At 40.6% G+C, this 24,359-nt stretch overlaps 2 protein-coding genes and 1 pseudogene across 8 annotated transcripts in view; 1 reads left to right on the forward strand and 2 right to left on the reverse strand.

Moving 5' to 3' along the window:
• NDUFAF7 (NADH:ubiquinone oxidoreductase complex assembly factor 7) overlaps window positions 1-24,359 on the reverse strand; it is a 172,458-nt gene that overhangs the window by 98,454 nt on the left and 49,645 nt on the right. The window lies entirely within an intron of this gene.
• Window positions 1-24,359, forward strand: part of EIF2AK2 (eukaryotic translation initiation factor 2 alpha kinase 2) — a 56,614-nt gene that overhangs the window by 6,775 nt on the left and 25,480 nt on the right. For 3 of the 6 annotated variants that reach the window (XR_012422496.1, XM_015433781.4, XM_065527176.2), the window contains exons 2-10: window positions 2,042-2,207; window positions 3,256-3,387; window positions 3,733-3,853; window positions 8,958-9,106; window positions 10,897-11,020; window positions 11,707-11,783; window positions 11,925-12,018; window positions 13,278-13,312; window positions 14,752-14,814. Coding sequence is in view for 4 of the 6 variants with exons in the window: in XM_015433781.4 (XP_015289267.3) it covers window positions 3,269-3,387; window positions 3,733-3,853; window positions 8,958-9,106; window positions 10,897-11,020; window positions 11,707-11,783; window positions 11,925-12,018; window positions 13,278-13,312; window positions 14,752-14,814 (782 nt within the window). In the remaining 2 variants the exon portion in view is untranslated. The remainder of the gene's footprint in view (window positions 1-2,041; window positions 2,208-3,255; window positions 3,388-3,732; window positions 3,854-8,957; window positions 9,107-10,896; window positions 11,021-11,706; window positions 11,784-11,924; window positions 12,019-13,277; window positions 13,313-14,751; window positions 14,815-24,359) is intronic. The other 3 variants (XR_012422497.1, XM_045369498.3, XM_045369499.3) reach the window with 1 other exon arrangement.
• On the reverse strand, window positions 1,753-2,537 carry LOC102124344 (ARL14 effector protein pseudogene; annotated as a pseudogene).

Here is a 24,359-nt window from a genome sequence, read left to right on the forward strand (position 1 = left end):
ACAAAAGTTTTTAATTTTGATGAAGCCCAATTTATCTCTGTTTCCTTTTGTTGCTTGTGCTCTTGCTGTCATATCTAAGATTTTATCACCAAATCCAAAGTCATGAAGATCTACCCCATATTTTCTTCGAAGAGTTTTATAGTTTTGGCTTGTACATTTATATTTTATATCCTCTAAATTTTGTTGATAATTTAAATCATTGCTATAGACTTGGTCCAGTGAGACCTAGCAACAGAGGTCTTAATTTACATAGTGGTTAAATTGTCCTAAAATTGATTTCTGCAAAATTCAGAGGGGAGATTTTTGAGATGTCATAGGGAAATCCATGTCCATACAGTTAAATCCTTCGTGATTTCATACACTTATTTTTTTTTAGTATAAAACTTTTTTATTTGAAGAATCATTGGGGAGAAGAGAAATATATTTTAGCACTTAGATATGTAGAGCGTTTCCAAAATAGTTTAGCACTCAACTAGTCAGTTCTATGAAAATCAGTTTTCCCTGAAGCACGCATTGCTCCCAGCTACAAGCGGTCCTCATATTGCATGGTACTGTGGGACCAGAAAAATGGCCATGCAAAGCAACCTTAATAATCAATGGGGAAAATGATAATTGTTCCATGACCTTTAAAATTCTCCTAAAATATTTAAAACTCTTAAGATCAGTTGTAAATGTAGAAAAAATGCAAAAAAGTTTAAAAATGTTTAGTTCTCTGTGAAAAGTAGTTTGAATAGAGATTGCCTTTTTTCCTGCCAAGTAACTTACGATACTGAGTAAGCATCTTTTCTATTCATGGTAAACTGTCATACTCCTTTGAAGTTTGGGTCAGCTTCCACCCTTTTATTGCTTGTGTTTCAATGCTGTGAAGTATTTCTGTATTCACATTAAATATTCTTTAGCGTGAAGTTTTTTTTTTTTTTTTTAACCATCACTTCCTCTGGGACATATTTATCTTTATTGCAATCACTTTTCTTATTTGTGTTGGTAAGTTTGCCTTCGCTAAGCTCCTACGAGTGCACAGCAGCAAGAACAACATTCCTGTAATCAGTGGCTTCTTCTACAAATCCATTTATGTTTGATTCAAATTTCACTTCCAGTGTTATCATTTTTCATTGCTTTGCTGGACTTTCATCTTTGTTGGCCAGTTCTTTCAATGGTTCACTTCTATAAAATGTCAAGTGGAGGACAAAGAGACAGCGTAACAACGTGCTCTGCTGTGAGTGAACTGAATAACAGATGCACAGGGACCAACCACTGGAAGAATTTGAAAGAAGTAATACAACCGGTCACTGATCATGAAGCGTATCTGTTATTTACATCGTGATTTGTAGACTGAAGAACTAGCAGAGAAGTTTGTACTTCATGTAATTACTCAGAGTTATACTGTGCTAACTAAAATTTTAACCTAGGATTAAACAACACCAGTTCCCTTTCCTTCATGGTAAGGAAACTGGTATTTAAACTAAACTTAGGTCACTGAAATTTGTGCACATGGGAACCGTGCAAATCAAGGACTGCCTATACTCTACTTGTTTATACTGGTCCAGACAGGCTTAACGCTGACTACTGAGAAATAGCCTATCTGAATTTATATGAAATAGTGAATCTTAAAGCACCCAAGATGAAAAATTAGTGCACATTGAGGTGGTTTTAAAATCTTTGTCGTTTGACAATCAAGCTTAAAATGTATCTTAGAGTAACAGAATTTTAGAATTAAAGACCTTTAAAGGCCGCCTAGTTTGATACCACAGATTATCCAGCATGTTTATTATGAATTATTTCTCCTCCTTCAATTTCAGTTTGCTTATACAGCCACTTGCGATCACAGCGGCATTCAGCTCCACACTTGGAGGCAGGACAACGCAGGCAGGACAAGCATAGAAACATCCTAAGCAATCTTCATTGAGGCAGTCACAGGGTTCCATCCCACTAAAAATCAGGAGACCCTGGCTATCATAGACCTTAGTCTTCACTGGTATCACTTGTCTGTCTGAACCAGCGGTTGCATTTTTTGTAAGCCTTCTTTTTTCTCTTTTACCAGTTTCTGGAGCAAATTCAGTTTGCCTTCCGGATTTATAAATTGTAATGACCTCAAAGCTTTAACAGTTCTTCCATCTGACTCAGATTTCCTTCTCTGGCGGTCTTCAGAATTGACATCCACACTTCTGTGATTATCTGCTTGCATTTTGGACACAGCTTCTAACCAGGTACAAGCTGTCTTTTGAATTTTGCACTCAGAAAACTGGCATCATCTAAGGCAATTACATGCAAATTTTGGGGGGCTAGTTTTTTGTGTATGGTAATGGGTCACAACACGACTTCTGTAAATCCTCAAATCTGTCAATATAAATTTTTATGTGATTAAAGCAAATTGTATTGTTCCTAGAAAGTGTCATTCCAGTTCTGAGTTGAAGTAAAAGCATATTATTTGATGACAGTTCTTGCAAAGTCTTAAAACCTGTGTGACCAGTATAGTAGGTTTTATGGCACTCATTTGTAGTACAAAGCTGGACTCCAACTGAACATCGATCCATCATTCTTGATTCTGACATATTTTCCTTGTTTTATTTTGTCCAGAGATCTAGGTCACGGGCTGATCACCCTTAGTTTGAGCTCTCCTCCACCCGGCTTCGGGCAGGATCTGCGTCCACACAGGCTACACTCGCCCACCCGTTTCCCAGCCTGTCCCCGTGCTACCACTCCACTTTACTTATTACATATACTCTAAACTTTTTTCTTCTAAACATAAAACATTCTACACTCCTGCAGCCTTTTTACTTCTTTAAGCAGGTAGACAAACATGTAGTTGATACTAAGTGGAAGCACAGGGCAGAGTTAAAGAGAAGGACCCCCTTTCACTGACCAGCTGAGTTTTTTTTTCTTTCCTTTATTTTTTAAAACAATTCTGAAATTGACACGGGGTTTTGCCGTGTTGCCCAGGCTGGTGTTGAACTCCTGAGCTCAGGTGATCCGCCCGCCTTGGCCTCCCAAAATGCTGGGATTTTATAGGTGTGAGCCACCACCCCTGGCCAAGTTGAGTTTTCAAAGTAGAAAATTTGGAGAAATTAACTTTATTGTGCAGTGAGTGAGAAAGAAAGAACAGTTTTGAAAGAAAGTCTCTGCATTTATGTGGGACTGAGATGAGTCCTATAAAGGAGAGTCTCCCCAACCCCTCTGTCTCCTAAACTGCACTGGGAAACTCAGGTTAAATATGTTCTGTTAGCATCACTCATTCAAATGTCTCTTCCATTGTAGGATACTGGAAGAAATGGCTGGTCATCTTGTACCAGGTTTCTACATGGAGGAACTTAATAAATACCGTCAGAAGCAGGGAATATCATTGAGCTATCAAGAACTGCCTAATACAGGACCTCCACATGATAGGAGGTAAGTTGCTATAAACAATGATATGATCTTATAAATGTAAACTGGGGGAATGGCAACTCTGGCACAACTTTGAGGTCAACACTTTTGTTTTGTGAGAGTCCGCTTGGCGTAAAGCGGTAACCACTTTGGAGCCACAGATGATTCCAGAGAGAAGAGAGGGTAGAAACCTTTCCACACTTCAACAAGACATGCTGTTTTACTGCTTGGGGTGACTGCTTCCATTCTATGTTGAATGTACGTTCAAACCCTCAAAGGTAGTCATAGGAGGTAGTGGTAACTAGAGCACTTGTTTTTAGATAGTGCATGAGTTGTATAATATTTTATGAATATTCTTTTTGTAATCAGGTTTACATTTCAAGTTGTAACAGATAGAAGAACATTTCCAGAAGCTGAAGGTAGATCAAAGAAGGAAGCAAAAAATGCTGCAGCCAAATTAGCTGTTGATATACTTAATAAGGAAAGCGAGGTGAGTGATTGCCTTTTTTTCCTAGTAAATGGGAACTTGCAAATGCATTTTCTATTTCTCTCTGTGAGAAAATACTTCCATACAGAGTAAAGCCATTCACACGTTACCTTACATTCAAGAGTTTGGTTCAGTCATTCCCCCCATCTTCATTTCTATGAAACCCTGAGTGAGAGCTGCACACCCAGGACGCCGTGGGCAAAGCTGGAGAATAGTTATTCAGAGTGTCAGCAGCAGTTAAATACTCTAAAATTGAACAAATATGGAAAGATGAGAAGTGTTCAGTGGGAAATGAGCTGACAGGTTCTGGGATGAGTCCCCTCCATCTAATTGAGGAAGTGCAGTAAAAGAGGAAAAAGAGATGAAAGTGATTATAGGGAGAATGATGTACAGCGGTCACTCACTGTCTGTGGGGAATTGGTACCAGGACTCCCTGTGGATGCCAAAATCCACTGATGCTCAAGTCTTTTATATAAAATGGCATAGTATTTGCATATAACCTATTTGCATCTTCCCATATACAGTTATGCGTTGCTTAACAAGGAGAATACATTGTAAGAAATGCATTCTTAGGCAATTTTCTCATTGGGCAAACAACACAGAAGTACTTACACAATCCTAAATGGAGCAACCACTACGCACCTAGGCTATGTAGTATAGCCTATTACTCCTAGACTACACACCTGTACAGCATGTTATTATACTGAAAACTGTAGCCAATCGTAACACAATTTAGTATTCATGTATCTAAACATATCTAAATATAGAAAAAGTACAGTAAAAATACAGTATAAAAGACAAAAGGCTGGGCGCGGTGGCTCACACCTGTCATCCTAGCATTTTGGGAGGCTGAGGCAGGTGGATCACCTGAGGTCAGGAGTTGAAAACCAGCCTGGCCAACATGGTGAAACCCTATCTCTACTAAAAATACAAAAAATTAGCTGGGCGTGGTGGCGGGCACCTGTAATCCCAGCTACTTGGGAGGCTGAGGCAGGAGAATTGCTTGAACCCGGGAAACAGAGGTTGCAGCGAGCCTGAGGTCGTGCCATTGCACTCCAGCCTGGGGACCCTGTCTCAAAAAGAAAAAAAAAAAGACAAAAGTACACCCATATAGGGCACATACCATGCATAAATAGAGCTTGCAGGACTGGAAGTTGCTCTGAGTGAGTCAGTGAGTGGGTGGTGAGTGAATGTGAAGGCCTAGGGCATTATTGTATACCACTGTAGACTTTATAAACACTGTATACATAAGCTACATTCATTTTATTAAAAATTTTTTTCTTCAATAATAAATTAACCTTAGCTTACGGTAACTCTTTTACTTTATAAACTTCTTATTTTTAACATTTTGACTCTTTCCTAATAACACTTAGCTTAAAACACAAACGCAGCCAGGCGCAGTGGCTCATGCCTGTAATCCCAGCACTTTGGGAAGCCGAGGCGGGTAGATCACCTGAGGTCAGGAGTTTGAGACCAGCCTGGCCAACACGGTGAAACCCTGTCTCTACTAAAAATACAAAAATTAGCCAGGTGTAGTGGGGGTCGCCTGTAATCCCAGCTACTTGGGAGGCTGAAGCAGGAGAATTGCTTGAACTCAGGAGGCGGAGGTTGCAGTGAGCCGAGATCATGCCACTGCATTCCAGCCTGGGCAACAGGGCAAGACTCCATCTCAAAAAAACAAAACAAAACAAAAACGAAAACAAAAACACATAGTATGGCTGTACAAAAATATTTTGTTTTGTTACATCTTTATTCTATAAGCTTTTTTCTATTTTTAGAATTTTAAACTTCTTTTTTTTTTTAACTTTTAAACTTTGTTGTTAAAAAATTAAAACATGATTGGGCACAGTGTTTCATGCCTGGGATGTCGAGGAGCCATGATTATGCCACTGTACTCCAGCCTGGGTGACAGAATGAGACCCTGTCTCAAAAAAAAAAAAAAAAAATGCTGGGCATGGTGGTTCATGCCTGTAATCCCAGCACTTTGGTAGTCAAGGTAGGTGGATCACTTGAATTTGGGAGTTTGGGATTAGCCTAGGCAACATGGTGAAACCCTCTCTGTACTAAAAATACAAAACACTAGCCAGGCTTGGTGGCACGTGCCTGTAGTTCCAGCTACTCAGGAAGCCGAGGCAGGAGGATCATGTGCCTGACATGTCATGGCTGCAGTGAGCTGTGATCTTGTGACTACACTCCAGCCTGGGCAACAGAGCAAGACCCTGTCTCAAAAAAAAAGAAAGAAAAAAATTACAACACACACACACACACCAGCCTGCCTACACAGCATCAGGATCATCAGCGTCACTGTCTTCCACCTCCACATTTTGTCCCTCTGGAAAGTGTTCAGGAGCAAAAACATACATGGAGCTATTCTTTCCTATTGTAGCAATTCCTTCTTTTGGATTACCTACCGAAGGACCTGCCTGAGACTGTTTTACAGTTTACTTTTTTTTTTTTTTTAAGTAGAAAGAGTGCCTTCTAAAATAATGATTAAAAAGTATAATAAATATATAAACCAGTAACAGTTACTTATTATTATCCAGTATTATGTACTGTACATAATTGTATGTGCCAGACTTTTTTATAAGACTGTAGCACAGTAGATTTGTTTAGAGCAGTGTCACTGCAAACATGTGAGTAATGCATGGTGCTGTAACCCAGGAGTTTGAGATTGGCCTGGGCAATATGGCGAAACCCTGTCTGTACTAAAAATACAAAAAATTAGCCATTATAGTGGCTATGACCTCACTAGATGACAGTAATTTTTTAGCTCCATTATAATCTTACGGGACCACTGTCATATATGCAGTCCATTGTTGACCAAAATGTCATTATGCAGTACATGATTATCCTTTAGATCATCTCTAGATTACTTATAATATCTCTAATACAATGTAAATGCTATGTAAATAGTTTTTTGTTGTTGTTGTTTTTTGAGACAGGGTCTTACTATCACCCAGGCTGGAGTGCAGTGGCATGATCAAGGCTCACTGCAGCCTCAGTCTCCCCAGGCTCAGGTGATCCTCCCACCTCAGCATCCCAACTGACTCGGACTACAGGCACGAGCCACCACACCTGGCCAATTTTTGTATTTTTTGTAGAGATGGAATCTCACTATGTTGTCCAGGCTGGTCTTGAACTCCTGAGCTCAAGCGATCCGCCCACCTCAGCCTCCCAAAGTGCTAGGATCGCAGGTGTGAGCCACCACAGCCAGCTATAAGTAGTTGTTATGCTGTATTGTTTAGGGAATAATGACAAGGAAAAAAACTGAATATGTTTAGTACAGATGCAACCAGCAATTTTTTTCAAATATTTTTGATTGTGATTGGTGAATCCAGGGATTTGGAACCCGTGGATATAGAGAGCCAAGTGTTTACAGAGAGCAGATAATGGAGAACCAATATACATGTGACTGGTGTCCCTGAAAATAAGAACAGAGTAAATAGTACAGAAGAAAATGATCTGAAGAGATTTCAGCAGAAAATGTTTATGAAATAAAGACTTGGCTACAGATTAAAACAACTTAATAGATACAGGAAAATTTAGAAACACCCAGACCAACATTGATTCTTTTTTTCTCTTTTATTTTTTATTTTTGAGACAGAGTCTCGCTCTGTTGCCCAGGCTGGAGTGCAGTGGCACAATCTCTGCTCACTGCAACCTCCGCCTCCCGTGTTCAAGCAATTCTCTGCCTCAGCCTCCTGAGTAGCTGAGATTACAGGCCTCCACCACCATGGCCAGCTAATTTTCTGGTATTTTTAGTAGAGACAGGGTTTCACTATGTTGGCCATGCTGGTCTTGAACTCCTGACCTCGTGATCCACCTGCCTCGGCCTCCCAAAGTGCTGGGATTACAGGCATGAGCCACCGCGCCTGGCCCCAACACTGATTCTTATGAAAGTACTGCGCTCCAGAGATGAGGAAAGAATTCTACAAGCATCTAGAGAGAAGAAGAAAACTATGTGAAATGTAAATATTTTTAAAGTTTCATGCTGTGCACAGCAACATTATAAACCAGGAGATAGTGTAGCAATGCTTATAAAATGAGACATGAAGTCATTTACATTTTAGACAACAGAGGACTATTCTCAGATTTGGAAAATTTTGGGAAAATTTAGGTTTCAAGATTCTTTCTTGAAAAATCTACTTAAAGATATCCTTCTAACCAAATTAAAAAAAAAATCAAGCAAAATTACAAATTATAATTATTAATGAGGTAGAAAATTGAGTCAAGAAGTTAGAAAAAAATAGAATGTCTTACCCCCAAAAAGCAGAAGAAAGAAAATAACAATGGTTGAAATTACTATAAAAGAAATAAAAAAGAAAAAAAATAAAGATCAATAAAACCAAAAGCTAGTTTTTTGACAAGATTAATAAAATAGCAAAACTCAGCTGGGTGTGGTGGCTCACACCTCTAATCCTAGCATTTTGGAAGTCTGAGGCAGGCAGATAACTTGAGTTTAGGAGTTCGAGACCAGACTGGGCAACATGGCCAAACCCTGTCTCTACAAAAAATACAAAAAAAGTACCCAGATGTGGTGGTGTGTACTTGTAGTTCCAGGTACTTGTGAGACTGAGACAGGAAGATCGCTTGAAACCAGGAGGTCAAGGCTGCAGTGAGCTGAGGTTGCACCACTGCACTCTAGCCTAGGTAACAAAGTGATACCCTGACTCAAAAAAATTAAAAAAAAAAATAGCAAAACTTTGGACAAGATTTTTGTTGGACTAAGAAAAAAAGGTAGAGATAACAATAGTAGAAATCACGCTATTATATTCATCTTTTTCATTAAGTTGTGATCCAGTATCTCTTGCCTCATTTTTTGAGATTAGAAAGAATATAACAAGCTAGAACGTGTTATAGTACTTTCCAAAGACAAACAAGAAAAAGCAACTTCTTTCCTATTGTTAAAATCTATCTTTGTAGATTTTTTCTGGTAGAGGGAGATAGATAGTCACACTTTTACTCAAGGTAATATAATAGAAAAATATATAACATCCAACCTGTCTTTCACATTGCTCATTTAGTAATTTTATTAGAAGAATGATTTTTAAAAGGTTAAATCTTTGTTGTCATTTATATTAAACAAGAATTTTTTTTTTCTTTGTAGGCAGTTAGTCCTTTTTCATTGACAACAACCAGTTCTTCGGAAGGATTATCCATTGGGAATTACATAGGCGTTGTCAATAGAATTGCCCAGAAGAAAAGACTAACTGTAAATTATGAACAATGTACATCGGGGGTGCATGGGCCAGAAGGGTAAGACATAATTTGGCTTTTCTTTCTGTTTCATTGTATCTAAGCAATAAAGTTGGTTTATTTTCATGTCTAATTTTCCAGAAATATGTGTCCTTTTAAACATTCTATATGGCAGGTTTTATATGATTGATAGTAATTTGATTTCTAATTTGTAATTAAAATGTTTAATTGCTGAAGCCATGGAGCCCACTTACCGTAATTGATCAAATTAGGGTAATCCTTTATTTCAGAGGTGTAGCTGGATGGTTTAGTCTGTGGAACAAGAGGGTACAGGGTGCCACTGCTCAAAGAATGCAGAGATCTTTTCGTCATTGAGGACATGATGGTGGTAACTATCTGAAAACCTCTCTGCCACATGTATAGAATGACTCTTCACCCTTGTCAGATCAGGGAGCTCTTTGTTCAGGTATTTGTCCTTCAAATTGGATTAAATGAACAAATACCATGTATCAGAAGGAATGAGTTTTAGCCGTAGACTGAGAGGAGACCAGGATTTGAGGGATCTGATGAGACAGATAAGCTAGAGTTTCAAAGTTACTAAGAACGTCACCACTGAGCTAAGATGTTCCTGGAAATGAGGATAAAGAATGGATTGGAACTGAAAAAAGCAGAAATCAAAGGAGTATGAGGCGATTGTTTTTCAACTACAACCAACCAGTTAATGAGAAAGAAGAAAAAAAAATATCTACATGGCAAATAGTTCAAATCATCACTTTAGGATACTGTTCTATGAATTGACTCAGCTATTCACAGTCATGGCTTTTGGGCCAAAACCAGGAAGAAAAACATGTGATAGTATTCATTGGAATGAAATAGTCAAAAGTGAATCTGTTGAGTCAATCTTGATAATTAAGAGACTATTTTATTTTCTGTAGCTCACTTTTTTGATTTCTTTGAATTATGCTCTCTAACGTTAGATACCTAAAAGAAAGAAGAAATCTATTTGCGGGGGGACAGTGTCTGAAAAAAATAGGAGCTATAGAAATGATCCAGTTACTCAACCCAGCTATTTAATTCAGGGTCTAGCAGGGAAGACTCACCCTGTTTGGATGTGTTTCTATCAATGGCCTTCAATAGAAGCACAAAGGAAAAGGAGTTCAAATACTGGAATCATTTTGCAGTAATATGTAGTAACTCTGTGATATAAATTACCATGTCCATTGTTTTATCCCTTAAAAATAGTTCTTATATAATTGTCCAGGTATCCTGGCCTAACCACAAATGTCCTTACGTCTAATAGGAGAGTGTGGACTTTAGTATAGGGAATCTACACTGTGGGGATTTTCTCAAATTTTTGTGCACATAAGCAGATGGCAGACAATGTTGAAGTTAGAGCAGAATCCATGCTTTGCTCTTGCCCTACGCTGTAACTTCATAGCTTCTCCTGTCAAATCCACTTTCTCTGCTGGCTTTTTCCTTCCCATTTGAGCACTGCTGAAAAAATTCACTGGACCTCTTTCTTTTCTACCTCCATATCTTTTGACCTTTGGGGAATTAAAAAACAAAAAAAATCACCACTTAGTGCCTTTGTGCCATATCTTTCAGCAAAGCAACCAAAAATTAGAAATTGCCTGGAAAACGCAAGCTCAGATGTCAACTGATCCTGGTTATTCAGAGAAATTGGTCAGGCAGGTTACTGAGGGTTTAAATTATGCAAGATATGAACTATAAATCTATCTAATAAATTGGTATTATCTTAAGATCTCTGTTAATGTTTTTTTTTTTTAATCGTAAGTTGGATTTACTATATTTTTCATGTTTGGATAAGTACCCTCTATGATTTCTCCTAGATTTCATTATAAATGCAAAATTGGAGACAAAGAATATGGTATTGGTACAGGTTCTAGTAAACAGGAAGCAAAACAGTTGGCCGCTAAACTTGCATTGCTTGAGATATCAGAAGAAACCTCAGTGGTACGTATTGCCTTTGGATTAAATTTTTATGTTTTAAAATTCCCTCTGAAGTTGACTTCAGGTTAGACTGTGGTTACATTATGCCAAGACAGCCAGTGATTTAGCAAAATGATTCCTCCATTCTGTGTCGCACCAATGAGCCATGTGCCATGGGGCCGTGGCTGGGTGTGGTGGCTCACACCTGTAATCCCAGCACTGTGGGAGGCCAGCGCAGGTGGATCTCCTGAGCGCAGGAGTTTCAGACCAGCTTGGCTTGGGCGACATGGCAAAACCATGACTCTACAAAAAAAAAAAAAAAAAAAATTAGATGCGTGTGTGGCATGTACCTGTAGTTCTAGCTACTTGGGAGGCTGAGGTGGGAGGATTGCCTGAGCCTGGGAGGTGGAGGTTGCAGTGAGCTAAGATCGTGCCACTGCACTTCAACCTGGACAGCAGAGCCAGATCCTGTCTCAAAAGAAACAAACAAAAAAATTATCTGTCCTGTGATCCAGAAAAATGAAATAAAAAATAAAATAAAATAAAATCCAGACCAAACATCCATAAAAAACGTTATTGATCTTGTAATTGTTTATGGTTGTGGATTTGGTAAATGTGTTGAAATAAATGTGATAGTACACAGAAACTGAGCCTCTGTAGAGAAATAATTAGTTGCATTTAAGCCTACTAAGGGACTCTCTTTCTTTCAGAAACCTGACTCCATGTCCTCTGGTTCTTTTGCTGCTACGTGTGACTCCCAAAGCAACCCTTTAGTGAACAACTCACTGTAAGTGTAGACAAACAGTTGAGATATTTAACATATTCATATTTCTGTCTGAAAGAGAAATGTTTATGTTTAAGGAGAATTTAGAGAAAGAAGTGATAAAAACAGAATTAATAAACTAATAGTTACACCCTTTTCTTCTAGTGCTTCTGAATCATCAGCTGAAAGTGACGTCTCAGCAGATACATCAGAGATAAATTCTAAAAGTGGCAGTTTACACATTTCTTCATTGTTTACGGTATCATATTAGTCTTGAAGCTTCCTACTTAATCTTATTTTTCTGTGCGTTTCCTCATTTAAAAATAACTTCTAGTATTCCACCATAATTTTTATATTTTTTCTTATGCACTCTTACTAAATGATAATATTCAGCAGCCTTTTTTTTTTTTTTTTTGAGGTTGAGTCTCCCTCTGTCACTCAGGCTGGAGTGCAGTGGCGAGATCTTGGCCCATTGCCACCTCCGCCTTCCAGTTCAAGCGATTCTCCTGCCTCAGCCCCCTGAGTAGCTGGGATTACATGCGCATGCACCACACCCGGCTAATTTTTGTAGAGACGGGGTTTCAACATGTTGGTCAGGCTGGTCTCGAGCTCCTGACCTCGTGTTCTGCCTGCCTCAGCCTCCCCAAGGCTGGGATTACAGGTGTGAGCCACCGTGCCCGGCTCAGCAGCGTTTTGATTCTTTTTAAAATTAAGTTCCATTCCTCACCCTTCTACACGTCACTTCTGTCTTTCCTCACTCACCCCTATATTTTAATATATTCCTATGATTTTGCTTTTCTCTCCTACCAATGGGATAATATTTAAAGATTCTCTAATATAGTTTATTTCTGTTTTAAAAAATTAGAATTAAATTTAACATTAAAAGTAAACTGAAATCAGATAACTTTTTAGCCTGGTGCAGTGGCACACGCATATAGTCTGCAGCACTTGGGAGGCCAAGGTGGGAGTATCGCTGTAGCCCAGGAGTTCGAGATCAGCCTAGGCAACATAGTGAGACCCCATCTCAAAAACAAACAAGCAAACAAACAAAAACAAACAAAAAACAGATAACTTTTTGGTGCACATAAGCAGGCAATGTTGAACTTAGAGCAAAATCTATGCTTTTGACGATTAGTGTTACAAGAGTATTCTGTTATAAAGAACTACAAAATCGATAAGAAAATGGCAAGCAACTCAGTAGAAAAATGTACAAAGTATATAAACAGATAGTTCAGAGAAGAGATACCCAAATGGGCAACAAATATTAAAAGCTGCTTTACTAGGTATCAGGAAAATGTAAATCAAAACAATTAGATACTATTTTAAACTCATTAGATTGGCAAAAAGTTAAGTCTTACAATACTAAGTGTTTATACAGGGCTTGATGAGAATACAGACATTGATGGAATAAGAAATTGGTCAGCGAGCCATCTGGAAATACAAGAGGAAAGATAACAAGAGAAAGGAAGATGATTGATTTAGTCATCTGAAACTATTTCTCATTTTCTTTTGTTATAGAATGGTCTCAGAAATAACCAAAGGAAGGCAAAAAGGTGAGTATCATTATGCATTGAACATATTTTGATCTGAAGTTTTATTTCAGACTTATGTATTGTTTTAAATACTTGTAGAGTATTGTACACCCTTATTTGAGCAGAGTTTCAGAAGCAGAAAGCTTGAAATCTATAAAATAATTTTAGATGTGTCGAGAGATATTTGAATATATGCACATGCTGCACTGTAGACATAAAGCCCTATGGGGGTACCACTCGAGTAATTAGGTTAAGAGCATTATTTTGTACGAGGCTGGCAAGGAATTGGGCTGTTTTCACTGTAGAAGTGTTTTCAAGAGAAGTGTATTATTTTGCAGACAAGTAAGATTAAAATAGCATAAAAACTTGGATTATAAAAAGGTCAGATGCTATGTCAATTAACTGAAGAGAAAGGCAATGATGTAAATATAGTCAGAAATGAGAGTAAGATGGCAGTAGGAGCCATTATGAGCCACCAGTATATTCTGAATAGTAGATAGATGTATTAAAGAAAGATGATTCTTGATGTGGATGCTTGGATGGAGAGAAGAGAGTTCTGTACATGAGGTGCCCTCAGCCACGATTACTGTGGCAGTCAGGAGGGATGAGGAGAATGTGTGAGAAAGACTGTAAAGGAAGAGTGGACATGACTTGAGGGGATAGGTTCCCATAGCTGAGTGAAAGCATGAAGAAGAGGTAAAGGAGAAAGGATTTGAAGATTGCTTCACTTTGAACAGGATGCAGTGAAGAACCATGGCACTAATGGTGTTAAGAAAGTTAAGGAGTTAAGGGCTTAGAGAGAAGACAGCGGTTTGGATATGTTAAGTTTTAGGTGGTGTTTAAACTTCCATTTGCAAGTGGCTTATCATCAGTAAGGAATCACAGCTAGGATGAGGGTGTAAGGAGATATATTTCCTGAGGTTTTGAGTCTGGAGAAAGAAAAACAGAGGTTAGTGACACATCAACAATGAGTGCTCGAAGGTGCAAAAAGGAACCAAAGGAGGGATGAAAAAGTATTAGAGGCCAGAGGAGAACTGTAAGCATATAGTTTTATAAAGAAAAAAGTTGGCTGGGTGCTGTGGCTTGCACCTGTAATCCCCAGTACTTTGGGAGGCCAAGGGGGGAGGATGGCTTGGGTCCAGGAGTTCGAGACCAGACTGGGTAACATAGAGAGACCCTGTCTCTACAAAAAATAAAAAGAATTAGTCGGGTATGGTGGCACATGCCTGTAGTCGCAGCGACCTGGGAGGCTGAGGTGGGAGGATCTCCTCAGAGCCCAGAATTTCAAAGTTGTAGTGAGCTATGATCAAACGACTGCACTCCAGGCTGGGAGATGGGGTGAGACTTTGCCTCTGAAGAAAAAAAAAAAAAAAAGAAAGAAAAAGGTTAACATTAACACTAAACAAGTTATATTTGATTTCAATTTTATTTGAGTTTTACATTCAACTCTTAATTTTTAGATCTTTGGCACCTACATTTGACCCTCCTGACATGAAAGGACCAAAGTATACTGAGGATGCAAGGTAAGATTGTAAGTGCTGAAGAAAGAAGGGGTAATGCTATAGGTAGATGTTTTTGGGTAGTTGTCTGTGAAATGGCCATGATCCTGTTGGTTAAAGATCTTTGAATAAGGTTAACTAGGCAGGGTCAGAACATGAGTCTTAGGCGTTTCATTAGGAGGGGGCCCAGGAATGGGATGACCACGTTATGATTTTGTTCCCAAACCAACAATCTATTCAGTTGTTTTGATATTCCCTTAGCTTTTTAGCCCTTTATTTAAGTTTTTCATCAGCGTCTTTTACTAGCCCTGATTGGTTGAGATAAAAGCAACATTCCTCACCCAATGAGAGGCAGAGGTCCCCTTTTTCAGCTATTATTAGATCTAGTCCCCATCTATTTTGGAGGACTACTCCAGCCGAGGAGTCTAGTTTGTCTTGGATTCTTATAATGCTTCAGGCCATATCTTCTAAAGAACCCTGTAATTCTGTGGAAAGAGCTTTAAAGTGTGTTAAGGAAGTGGCCAATCTGCCTGCTCCGAATCCAAGTCTGGAGGTTATATCCAAGGCAGCCATTAAAGGAATGACGTGGATGACCCTCCTCTTCCTAACATATTGGATGAATGGAACAGGCAAAGGTTGGCTGGGAGGAACTTTTCCAATGGAGGGAGAAAGATAAACTAGGGTACAGGTTCCAGTCCAGTTGGTGGGGAGACAAAGATATGTGTTGGTGCCACCCACAAAAAATAAGCCTTTGTCATAAATATAGGTGGAGATACGGAAAGAAAACAAGTGAATTAAAGATGGGATGTTTTTTCTTTCCTGTGGTTCATTACTCCAAGTGGACAAGGAGGAGGTCAAGGAGACACCCACTATAGTAGCAATATAGGAAGAGTTTTTTTTTTACACACTTAATGCGATTAGATGTTGCACCATTAATATTGAGCCATGGATAAAGGTGGGCTCTAGGGACAGCACAAATTAGGCCAGAGGCATTGGTTGAGGGAGGGGCTGTAGAACGAGCGGGTTGCAGAAATGCTCCATTCACTTCAGGTGATACTTGGTAGTCAACTTGGTTAGTGTGATGGTCAGTGGGGTGTTTAACAATGATAATGCAGTTGCATTGGTTAAGTGTTAAGGATCTGACAGGGAAATTTCCCTCATAGGCTAAAAAGCAAAGTGAGGCTTCTTGTCAAAGGGGGGTGTGTTTAATTAGAGGCCCTTCAATGGGAGGGTCTTGTGACTTAAGATGTTGTAGGGAGTTGTAATAGGTTTGAAATAATTTGTTGGCCTGATTGGCCCTGGAAGTGGGATAATCGCCGACCAGAGGGTCAACTCTTTCAAAAAAGGAATTTATAGATTAGGGTTATGTTTTCTGTTAAAAGGTCACGAAGAGGTGTAGGAAGGGATGTATAAGCTGAGGAAGACAGTGATAAACACATCTAGCATTCTGGAGCAAAGGAAGAGTTAGCTTGCAGCAAGAGGGATTGTGTAAGGTTTACAGAACGTTCTAGTTTGATAGCAGTGAGAAGTGATTCTATTGGTGAGGTTGATGTGATTAGGGAATTTAGATTGAAAGAAACAAGCAAAAGGAGGAAAAAGTTATTTGGGTAGGAGTAAAGTCCTGGAAAGTTCCTTGAAGCCATAAATCCCGTGGAATAGTAAGGAGCTGATCAGGATGTATAATGAGAGTTTTGTAAGGCTACCACTGAAGGTGTTGGGGTCCGTGTGTTTCCTAAACAAAGGAATGAGCACACAAGACAACACAGGACGAGACAAACATGGCGGCCGCCCCAAACGGCACGCTCTGCTTTATTTTATACAATTTCGGTTGTGGAATGTTGCCAAGTCACAAGTCACGTGTTGTTTTTCTGACCTTTTCCTGACTTGCTGGTTTCTCAAGATGTTTACACATTAACCAGTCCCCAGGGCCTGCTGTTTGCAGCTGGCTCCTTTGTCCTCCCTGTTTGCAGGGAAGGAACGCCCTGCTTCGTTTGCAAGAGCAGTACTTATTGGGAACATCTCGTTTGTGAGCACGTAGTCCTCTACAGAAGGTCTGTAACAAGGTTAGTTAGGAAGCAATGAAAGTTTGACAGAGAAAGAGACGTAGCTGCTTAGATGAATTTCTGTTCTTTTTCCTCTGGGATTCGTGTAGGGCTGGGACCTTTTACCAGAACCCAGTTTCCTGACTGTAGGAAGGGATTAAAGGAGTTGGCGACAGGTTGTGGCAGGTATTTGTCAGCATATTCCCAAATGAAATGGTGGATGGTATGCAGAAGAAGGGAAATGAGAGGGGTTGTTAGAGGTGGGGCTTGACCCCGAGGTGGAACAAAAGGAGCATGAGTTCAAATACTCATGCTCAAAACTCCCATGTATGAGTTCAGAGGGGCTGAGCATTAAAGGCTTCCGTGGGAGTGCCCGAATTTTCAGAAGGGCCAAAGGTAAAAGTGTAACCCAGTCTTTATGTGTTTGGAGTGCATACCTGGTGAGGGTGCTTTTTAGAATGCCATTCATTTTTTCAACCTTTCCTGAAGATTGAGGTTGATAGGGGATGTGTAGCTCCCAGGTGATTCGTAGGGTTTGTGCAAGTGTTTGAGTAATTTGAGAAATGAATTCAGGACCATTTTCAGATTGAAAAGAAAGAGGCACCCTGAACCAGGGGATGATTTCTGTTATTAATTTGGAGGTGACAGTCGAAGCTCATTTCTTGGTTGTCGGAAAAGCCTCAACCCATCCTGAAAAGGTATCAACCAGAACCAAAAGAAATCGAACCTTTTTTACTGGGGGCATATGGGTAAAATCAATTTGCCAGTCTTGTCTTGGAAGGTTCCCTGTCTTGATGGGTTGGAAAAGAAGGGAGTCTAGTGTTGAAGTGGGGTGAAGCTTTCTGGCAAATAGAGCATTGATGGAAAATGGCTTTCAACTGTTCCTTTATATCTGGGTTTATGTGTATGTGGAAACTTAAGAAATGTTGTAGAGGGGAATGGCTAGTGTGGAAGAGGTTGTGGATATCCCATAACAGAGTTTTTTTGTTTGTTTGTTTGTTTGTTTTTTTGAGACAGAGTCTTGCTCTGTCGCCCAGGCTGGAGTGCAATGGCATGATCTCAGCTCACTGCAACCTCCACCTCTGGAGTTCAAGGGATTCTCCTGCCTCAGCCTCTGGAGTAGCTGGGATTACAGGCGTGCACCACTACGGCTGGCTAGTTTTGTATTTTTAGTAGAGACAGGGTTTCACCATGTTGGTCAGGCTGGTCTCAAACTCCTGACCTCGTGATCCACCCACCTTGGCCTCCCAAAGTGTTGGGATTACAGGCGTGAGCCACTGCGCCTGGCCAAGAGTTGTTTTTTCAGGGTCAGGTAGGACTAATTTGTTTTGTATGAACCAGTATGGGAGTTTGAATTGTGCCCCTGCTGTGATTAGTTGTTGTATTTGGTGTTCGGGATAAAAGGAGGGGATATGTTGTGTGAGGGGAAATAGATATTGGAGAATTGGATGATGGGTTGAGGTGTGTTTTGCCCAGTAGTCAACCTCACAGTTCCCTAAAGAAATGTGGCTTTTATCTGATTGATGTCATTTGTAATGGATAACTGCAACCTTTTCTGGAAGTAGAGCAGCCTTTAATAGAGGATGGATTAGTTTTCCATTAATGATAGGAGTTCCCTTAGCTGTGAGATAGCCCCTCTTGCTCCAAATTTGGGCATTGGAATGGTTGATGTTATAGGCATATTTAGAATCGGTGGTATATATTAACTTGTGTGTTTTTTGCTAGGGTTAATGCTCTTATTAGGGCAACTAATTCTGCTTGTTGGGAGGATGTGCCCAAAGGCAAAGGGGCAGCCTCTACGACTCTTCTAGGTAGAAGAGAGCGGGTATCATCATGATATCTCTCAATGACGGGATATCCTGCTTGGAGGGGAGGGTTTTTTGATGCGCTGCCATCTATAAATCAATCTGGGGCTCCCTTTATGTGAGTGGAAGTAAGGTGGCAAAACATGGTGCGAGAACTTTCAATTAGATCAGAGCATGAGTGTTGGTCAGGGTCCAAAATCAGTGTTGAAGATAAAAGAGTAGCAGGATTGGGGGGTGAGCATCTATGAAGAGAGATGGAGAGCTGAAGGAGGGTTGAATGTAGGGCTTGCATGCGAGAGGATGAGATGGAGGTGAGCACCTTACGGCTGAGCATATCTTGTAGACTGTGAGAAGAAAATACCTGACGAGGTTCGTAGAATGTGAGTTTGTGCCTCAGGGATAATTAAAGAGGCTGTGGCAAAAATTTTTAAGCAAAGGTGCCAGGTTTTGTAAATGGGATCTAGTTGTTTTGAAGAATATGCCACTGGTTGGAGGGAATCTCCCATGGATTGGGCTAAGAGTCCAAGGGCCTGATTATGAGAACTGTGTAAATATAGATGAAAAGTTCTTAGGAGGTTTGGAAGGCCTAAAGTGGGGGGTCTGTAATAAGGCACATTTTAGGTGACAGAAAGCATGATAAAGGTCTGGGGTGGGAGTGAGTGGTTGGTCAAGATTTCCTCTTGTGTGTTCATAAAGAGGTTTAGTGACAGTGGCAAAATTTGCTATCTATCATCAGAAATATCCCACTAATTTGAGGAAAGAAAGTAAGTCCCTTTTTGTCTTAGGAAATGGGATTTGTTGAATGCCTTGCTTTCATGCTAGTGGAATTTCCTGGGTATTTGGAGTTATAATTAATCCTAGCTATGAAACATTTGGAGAGGTTAATTGGGCCTTCCTTTTGGATACCTGGTACCCACATTCAGCCAACAAATTTAAAAGCCTGGCTGTGTGTTGAATACAATGTTCTAGAGAGGGACTACAAAGAAGTAAATTGTCCATATATTGAAACAAGACGCTGGGTCGTAGAGGTAGTTGGGAATGGTCTAATCGAAGCGCCTGACCAAAATACTGAGGGCTGTCCCTAAACCCCTGGGGGAGGACAGTCCAGGTGAGTTGTTGGGAGTAGCATGTATCAGCGTCAGTCCAAGTGAAAGCAAAAAGGTTTTGAGAGGAGGAATGTAGAATGATAGTAAAAGAAGGCATCTTTGAGGTCTAATGCAGAGAAATAGCTAGTGTTGGGAGGAATTTGCAATATGAGGGTACAGGGGTTTGGGACAACAGGATAAACAGGAACAATAGTGGAGTTGATTTGTTGCAAATCCTGAACCAGTCTATAGGAGCCATCTGGTTTTGTAACTGGGAGAATAGGAGTTTTGTGGGGAGAATGGGTGGGGATTAAAATATTGGCAGCTAGGCCAGGTGCAGTGGCTCACACCTGTAATCCCAGCACTTTAGGAGGCCAAGGCGGGTGGATCACCTGAGGTCAGGAGTTCGAGACCAGTCTGGCCAACATGGTGAAACCCCATCTCTACTAAAAATACAAAAATTAGTTGGGCATGGTAGCACACACCTATAGTCCCAGCTACTCGAGAGGCTGAGGTAGGAGAATTACTTGAACCTGGGAGGCAGAGGTTGCAGTGAGCCAAGATTGCGCCATTAAACTCCAGCCTGGGTGACAAGAGCAAGACTCCATCTCAAAAACATAAAATAAAATAATAAAATAAAATATTGGCAGCCAAAAGTTGGGAGATGATGGACTTGAGTCCCCATAATCCATTAGGGGATATTGTGGGACCACTGTTTGGCATTTAGGATCCTTCAGTGAAATTTGAATTGGACAATGGTGGGTAGCTAACATGGGGGAGTCAGTTTTCCATACTATGGGATTTAGAGGGCTGAGGAATTTGGGATTTAAGTCTGTTTGGATATGGAATGTCTGAGGAAGGGTTCTGTTCTTAAGATAATAATAAATAGAGGTAGCTTTGGTGTAGGGTTGATAAATGAATGATTCCTCCCAGTTTGTGTAGGATGTCCCTTCCTAGTAAAGGAGTGGGGGAATGAGGAATGACCAAGAAAGAGTGAGTAAGGGTGTCTCCCTGAAATGAGCAATATAGAGGCATTGTTTTGTATGGGGTTTCTTGTATGCCCTTCATGCCACCAATAGAAACAGATGAACATTCTAATGGACCTTGATATTCATTTAATACCAATAGACTTATCCCAGTATCCAAAAGAAAGGAAACAATCTTACCAGATACTATCCCAATTACCCTGGGTTTCGTGGACTCACTAGATGTGGGGGCGAAGGATCCCAAGTACCCTCAGTCTTCCGTTGTCAGCACTAGCAGTGAAGAGATTTCCTCCTGTGATGGTTGGGGGGCTTCATTATGAGCAGCATCTGAATGGGGAAGATGTCCCTGTTGAGGGCATTCCATCGTCCAGTGTCCACAAAGACTGCAAGTTGGGCATGGTTTGGTGGGAGGCCAGGGGTTAGGACAAGCCTTTGCCCAGTGTCCAGGGTTGCCTCATTGAAAACAGACTCCTGGAGAGGTGGGGGAGTTTCCCTTTGGGTTATTAGGAGGCTTTTGTGTAATTGACTTTTGGACAGTGGAGGCAAGCATCTGGTATTTTAAATGGAGATGTTTGTCTTCTTGAATTTTTTGTTCCTCATGTCTGTTGTTAAAGACCCAGAAGGTTGCATTTAGGAGCTCCTGCCAAGATGTCTGAGGACCCTCCTCTAATTTTTGTAATTTTTTGTGGATATCTGGGGTGGATTGGGAAATAAATTGGAGGTAGAGAAAAGTTTGACCTTCTCTAGATTCTGGATCCAAATTGGTATATTTTAGCATAGCTTCAATGAGGTGTGATAAGAAAAGGGCAGGGTTTTCCTGGTGCTCTTGTGTAATTTCTCTGAGCTTTTCAGAATTAACTGCCTTATAAGCATTTTTGTCCATGCCTGTGAGGAGACAGGTAATCATGTGGTCTCTTCACCTGATGCCATTGTCTCCCTGTTGGTAAGTCCAGTCTGGGCCTCTATAGGGGTCTGCATCATTGGCCACTGGATTTTGTATAGGGGCTTGATTATGGAGTTCATCTGTGTGTGTTTCAGCTGACTGCCGGATGCGCTCTTTTTTGTCAGGGGTGAGGGTGGAGGTTAGAATTATATAAATGTCATGCCAAGTTAAATTAAAGGATTAGGTTATGTGCAGGAATTCCCTGTGATAGATTTTCAGAGAAAGATCCTAGACACTGTTCGATCTGTGACAAATCAGACATGGAGAAAGGGGATATGAACACAAGCAATGCCTTCAACCCTAGCGCCTTCCCAGAGAGGGAGAATGGCAGAGGTGGTTTGACTGGCTGGAGTAGTGTTTGAATGGGTAATGAGTGGAGAACGATAAGGGTTGGGATTTGGCACTAAAGGCTGGGGGCAAGAGGGGCCAAAGAGATGGAGGGTTTGGATAGGCAAGAAATGGATGCAGGGGTTGAGAGTATGGAGGGAGTTCATCTGCAGGGTCAAAGGGGATTTCAGGGGAAGAGGTTTCAGAGGGAGGAGAGACCCAGGGAGGTTTTCATTAAGAAGAAGGATTTCACAAGGGGTGCAAGCTTGACATAAGGAGGTTTGGGATTTAAGGTAGAAGGAAACCTGAATATAGGGAACCTCTTGCCATTTGCCATTCCTGGTTATAAAGTTGTCAAGGTCCCTGAGAATTTGAAAGTCAAAGGTGTCGTTTTCAGGCCATCGGCTGTCATTATCTAATTTGTATTGGAGCGAGGCCATGTTGCAATGAAAAATTAAACACTTTGACTTTAGGTTCCCCCATAAGCCAAGTTTGGTGAGGTTGTGAAGGAGACAGTCCAGTGGGGAGGACATAGGAATGTGGAATTGTTTGGCACCCATGTGGACTGATAAGAGGAGGCCGAGAGTATCTGTTTTTGTTCTAGGCATCCCCAGACAAAAGACAGAGACCTGGAATCCTCTTTATAAAGAGGACAGTTAAGCTGAGAAGAAACTGAGCATCCCCAAGATTTCTTCAACTTAGTCTCACTGGTCCTCCAAGGACCAGGACGGCAGACCTGACTTTCCCAGGTACTGTGAGAAAGCTAGGAAAGGCAAATCTTACCAATTGGCTGGATTAGTGTCTGATGTTGGATGTTCTGGTTGGAATCAGTAAAGGGCCTCCTGGACTGGAGCTACATGAGGAAGAGAGAGAGAGAGAGAAGAGGGAGGAAGAATGGACAAGGGTTAGAGAGCAAAATACCTGTTGCAGGCAGTCAAGGTGGATTCCTGAGACCTGAGGGTTTTGAGAACCCACTGGAGAGTAGCCCCAGCCCAAGCCTCACAGTCCCCTTCAGATTAGTTATCCACCTCATGCAAATTGCTTGAAAAGTGAAGAGAGAGAAAAGACGTGACAGGTGGCCAGAGACCCTAAGGACCCAGGAGTTATCTTGGGACAAACTGACGCTGCCCACTGCTTCCTGGGTTGCAAGAGTTGAAGAAAGAAGAAGGAAACTTGAAAAGTGGCTGAACAGTCAAAGACAGGTTTATTTTAGAGAATAAACCTGAGAGGGGCTTCTGGATGATTTTTGGTCAGGAACATTCTCTCTTACAGACTAAGGGTACTTAAGGATTTAGGGAGGGAGAGCTTATCACAGGTTCAGAATGTTTCTGGGTAGAGGAGAGTTTTATTGTGGGGTTGGAATGTCTGGTCAGAGGGGAGGTTATCTCAGGGTTGGCATGTCTCTGGTCGAAGGGGATTTATCTCAGGTTTGGAAGGTTTCTGGTCAGAGGTGTCATTTGTCGTTTATGGTCATGCTGACATTAGCCATTAGGCTGATGTTTTGGGGCTGGATTTAGGCAGTTTTTAATCAAGGGGAACTTAAAATAGCGGTGCTTGTCCAAGATGGCAATGCTCCTGTTCTGTCAAAGATGGAATTGTGAAATAGAATTTGTTTGAAGATACATTTGTTCATTCAACAGAAGTTTCTTGAGGGCCCATTATAAGGCTAAATTATATTTCCACCTGAACAGTTTAATTGACGTTGCACTATCTGGCCCACAGTGGATCATGGCTCTTGGAGAAGTAATATTTAGACAGATCCAAATTGAATGTGGTAATTGTAGATTTTTGTGATGCTTATGTGGACTTCTCTGACATCTGTATAAGTTATTAATATTGAAAACAAGTACTCCTATAAATCAGTGATTGAAAAAAATACTTCTGCAGGAATTAGAATTGATCCACTTGAATCTGTTTTCTACTTTCTAGCTCCATACCAGATTTCACTTGAAAAAAATGTCTGCTCTGCTATAGACAGTATGTTTGGATTTAAAATGAAATGTCTGAAACAATGGAGGTCTGTTTGCATCGGGGGGCATTGAATATAAAAGTTTAGAAAACAATACAGAATCAAATATTTATTAAGCACTCGATATAGAATTGGCACTGTGCTGGGCATCAGGTTTATGGTAGGAACAAATAAAATGGACCCTGTTGTCATGGAGTTTCATGGGGATGACCAACTTTAAATAAATAATTACATAAGTAGGCCAAGCACAGTGGCTCATGCCTGTAATCCCAGCACTTTGGGAGGCTGAGGTGAACGGGTCACTTGAGGTTAGGAGTTTGAGACCAGCCTGGCCAACATGGTGAAACCCCGTCTCTACTAAAAATACAAAAATTAGCAGATGTTGTGGCACACACCTGTAGTCTCAGCTACT

The sequence above is a fragment of the Macaca fascicularis genome, chromosome 13, assembly GCF_037993035.2.
Source record: "Macaca fascicularis isolate 582-1 chromosome 13, T2T-MFA8v1.1".
NCBI classification, from domain to species: domain Eukaryota; kingdom Metazoa; phylum Chordata; class Mammalia; order Primates; family Cercopithecidae; genus Macaca; species Macaca fascicularis.